Here is a 4,017-nt window from a genome sequence, read left to right as displayed (position 1 = left end):
GTGAGCCACTGTGTCCAGCCCAATCTCACTTTTCTTTTTTTTTTTTTTTGAGACGGAGTCTCGTCCTGTCACCTAGGCTGGAGTGCAGTGGCACGATCTCGGCTCATTGCAACCTCCGCCTCCCTGGCTCAGACAATTCTCCTGCCTCAGCCTCCTGAGTAACTAGGATTAAAGGCATGTGCCACCATGCCTGGGTAATTTTTTTTTTTTTTTTTTTAGTAGAGGCGGGGTTTCACTATGTTGGCCAGGCTGGTCTTGAACTCCTGACCTCAGGTGATCTGCTTGCCTTGGCCTCCCAAAGTGCTGGGATTACAGACATGAGCCACTGTGCCCGGCATCCAAGCTCACTTTTTTTTTTTTTTTTTTTTTTGAGACAGAGTCCCACTCTGTCCCCCAGGCTGGAGTGCAATGGCGCGATCTTGGTTCACTACAACCTCTGCCTCCTAGGCTCAAGCAATTCTCCTGCCTCAGCTTCCCAGGTAGCTGGGATTACAGGCGTCCGCCACCGCGCCCAGCTCATTTTTGTATTTTTAGTAGAGACGGGGTTTCACCATGTTGGCCAAGCTGGTCTCAACCTCCTGACCTCAAGTGATCCACCCACCTCAGCCTCTCAAAGTGCTAGGATTACAGGTGTGAGCCACCATGCCTGGCCTCCAATCTCACTTTTATAACAAATCCATTCCCACAATGACGAACCCACTCCAGTGATCGAATCACCTCTTAAAAGTCCCACCTCTCAACACTATTGCTTTGAGGATTTTTTTTCATTGTTAATTAAAACATTTATTTTGCATTTTATACAGAACAACCTGAAGTCTGCATCATGACTTGACAGTTAGCCAGGGGTTTACAGTGTGTCCAACTCAACAGTGTGGTTCTGGGACTGGGTATCCACACAAACACAGGCAGGAGTTTGGAGGAAAGATGGGGGCACAGCAGGAGCGTATCTCAATCCTTTCTCAAAGAAAAAGAAGTAGAGCATTCTGAGTTGCTGAAAACCTGTGCAAATGGGGCTTCTGAAACAAACATTGTACTGTGAGCTCTCAGGGAAAGGGAGGAAAAAGATGTTGATAAATTAGGAGGCGATTTCTTGAGGCAGGGGACGAGGAAGGAGGCTTACTATTTTTAATGCCCTCAGCCCCAGTACCTGATAATCAGAGGAGACCATGTCCAATCTTGAATCAATTCTCTGTTCAAAAAGAGGTGCTAATACCCCAGGGACAAGACTCTGAAAATATCATGCTGGTCGTTCCGGAGTCCCTGTTCTATGCCCCACAGCATATTAAAAGCTGGGGGTTGGTGGGGGGTGGGGAGGTCAGAAGGTAGTGGCTTGTATTCTGTTGGAAGTAAAAAACTTAGTTCACATTAAGCACTGATAAAACCCAATGACTGGGCCCACAGATCTGTTGAGAGGTCTCTAGTAGGGACTAAGAGGGGGAGGTCCAGAACATCCTCAGCCTGAGGTGAAACAGGTGTAGAAAGTCTGGGAGGGGGGTGAGTATTAAAGTAATGGGAAACAGAACACTCCCAGACCTTAATTTTAATTGGATAGTTTAAAAAAAAAATCAAACATTGGGTGCCAGTCACAACAAATGCCATGCCTTTATGGTCACTTGGTAGTATAAAAAAATTGCCAAAGCATGTCCAGCTAACCAACAGGTCTTGCTAGGAGGTGTTTGTGTGCATGGGAGGGCCAAGGGGCTTGGTACAGCTGACTATCCAACATGATTGCTATGGAAACAGAAGGGGCAGAGTCCTGGTTTGCTGGCTTATTGAGGGCTTGGCAGAGAAGAAGCTAAAGCTCCGAAGTGACTGCAGATTCTCTGCAACCGGCTTTGAGCCATGGAAACAGGAGCCAGATTCTCACTCTAGAGATAGTGAGGGGGCCAAACCTACTCATACCACATGCATTAGTCCTGGTCATCCTCCAGGACCATGCCTGTGATGGGCAACTCATACCAGGCAGGGGAAAGGAGCTGATTAGGGAAGAAGGGACCATTTTTCATCTTTTAAAGTCTTAATTTATATTTTAACCTCAAACATATTATCAGTGCCTCAGATATAATTTAATCTTAAGTCTTTAAAGGCCCCCTGAAACAAAAGTATACTTTTTATTTAGGCTTCCTCACTTTCTGGTAGTCACTTTCCCCCAGTCTCCAGTTTTACCCTGACTTAGAGTCCACAAACTTCATCAGACCCTCTGTGCTCATGGACTTGGGCCTTTCTAGAGGGAAGCCTAAGGCTCGGCTCCAGATGAGCTGTGCCAGTACACCCAATGCTCGTGACACCCCAAACAGGACTGTGTAGTAATTCATCTCCGTCATGCCATAATACTGGAGCAGCACCCCACTGTGAGCATCTACATTGGGCCAAGGATTCTTGGCCTTACCCTGCTCTAAGAGGACATTGGGCACAATCTTGCATAGCTGAGCAACCAACTTAAACATGGGGTCACTAGGCAGGTGTTTCAGAACAAACTCTCGCTGACAGGTATATCATGGATCAGTCTTCCTTAGTACTGCATGGCCATAGCCTGGAACAGCCCGTCCTGAGTTGAGTGTGTTCCAGATGTAGTCTCGTAACTTCTCATCTGACACATCTTTGCCAACTTCCTTCTGCAGCTGTGTTAGCCAGACAAGCACTTCCTGATTTGCCAGTCCATGGAGAGGCCCTGCCAGCCCGTTCATGGCTGCTGCAAAGGACAGGTAAGGGTCTGAAAGGGCACTGCCCACCAAGTGGCTGGTATGGGCACTTACATTGCCGCCCTCATGGTCACTGTGGATAGTGAGGTACAGGTGCATGAGCTCAGGGAACTGATGATCAGTATAGCCTAACATGTTGGTGAAATTGTGAGACCAGTCCAGGTTAGAGTCAATGGCCCCAGTACCACTGCCTTCTCCGTAGAGATTTCGGTAGATCTTTGCTGCGACACAAGGTAGCTTTGTGATTAGATCCATAGAGTCTTCATAAATCAACTCCCAGTACTTGGTTCGGCTGATACCCCGTGCATATGCTTGGGCAAAGTTACTTTCACTGTTGAGGGCTGTAATGGCTGCACTGAGCTGAGACATGGGGTGTAGACTGGTGGGAAAGTTGTCCAGCATGGTGACCACATGGGAAGGCAGAGCTGCCCTCTTTGCCCACTCTTTTGAGAGCCAAGATACCTGTTCCTCTGTTGGGATACGTCCAGTTACCGGCAGCCAAAATAAGCCCTCAGGCAGGGGTTCTTCCCCACCCTTAGCCTTGGGTAGCAGTTTCTGGCATTCAGGCATACTAAAGCCTCAGAAACGGATGCCCTCATCAGGATCAAGAACTGATGTTTCATAGACGAATCCCTTCATGCCTCTCATGCCACCATACATCATGTCCACAGTGATTTGGCCCACCACCTTCTTGCCATGTTGCTGCCTGAAGGTCTTAATTCTGGCCTGCTCCTTAGGTATCAGGTCAGCCAATATGTCTTTCAAATTCGTGGAGGAAGCACTGGCATGCAGGGCTGCAAGAACAAGACAAGATGCATTCTTGGTTCCCAAGAGCCGGGCGGCCGCAGTAAGTAAAGCCATGGCGGGCGATCTCCGGGATCTAGTGGGGAGGTAAGGGGAGAGAGCTGCGGCAGGAACAGGAGCCGCCGCCGCTGCACCAGAGGCCGCGCCGACGGGTTGACAAGGTTGAAAGGACTGCTTTGAGGATTAAGTTTCAAACATATGAACTTTGGGGGACCATTCAAACCACAGCATCAATGAATAATTTTTTTTTAGTATAAGTATATCCCAAATGTTGCATGGGATATACTTACAGTAAAACCAAATTCAATATCGATCTGAACTTCACATTTAGCTGAGTAGCCTATATTTTATCTGGCAACCTAGCTTCATCATCATGCCCATTTTACAGATGAGGCAGAGGCCCAGAAAGGTTAAGTAATGTGCCTGAGGCAGCACAGCCAGGGACGAGCAGAAGGAGAATCTAACCAGGATCATGGGTCCCACAGCCTTCAGGGGACTCATTCCCCACCCT

The 4,017-nt window shown here is 48.1% G+C and overlaps 1 protein-coding gene across 1 annotated transcript; it reads right to left on the bottom strand.

The window, feature by feature from the left end:
• Positions 1-2,044: 2,044 nt before the first annotated feature.
• LOC100980059 (citrate synthase, mitochondrial-like) lies at positions 2,045-3,666 on the bottom strand. The gene is given in 1 exon segment (XM_063600782.1): positions 2,045-3,666. A coding segment is annotated over 1 exon segment (1,401 nt). The 5' UTR covers positions 3,564-3,666; the 3' UTR covers positions 2,045-2,162.
• Between the last annotated feature and the right edge of the window lie 351 nt (positions 3,667-4,017).

Source organism: Pan paniscus, chromosome 20, assembly GCF_029289425.2.
Source record: "Pan paniscus chromosome 20, NHGRI_mPanPan1-v2.0_pri, whole genome shotgun sequence".
NCBI classification, from domain to species: Eukaryota; Metazoa; Chordata; class Mammalia; order Primates; family Hominidae; genus Pan; species Pan paniscus.
Note: the sequence above shows the minus strand (reverse complement) of the source record. Positions and strands in the feature narration are given on the sequence as shown.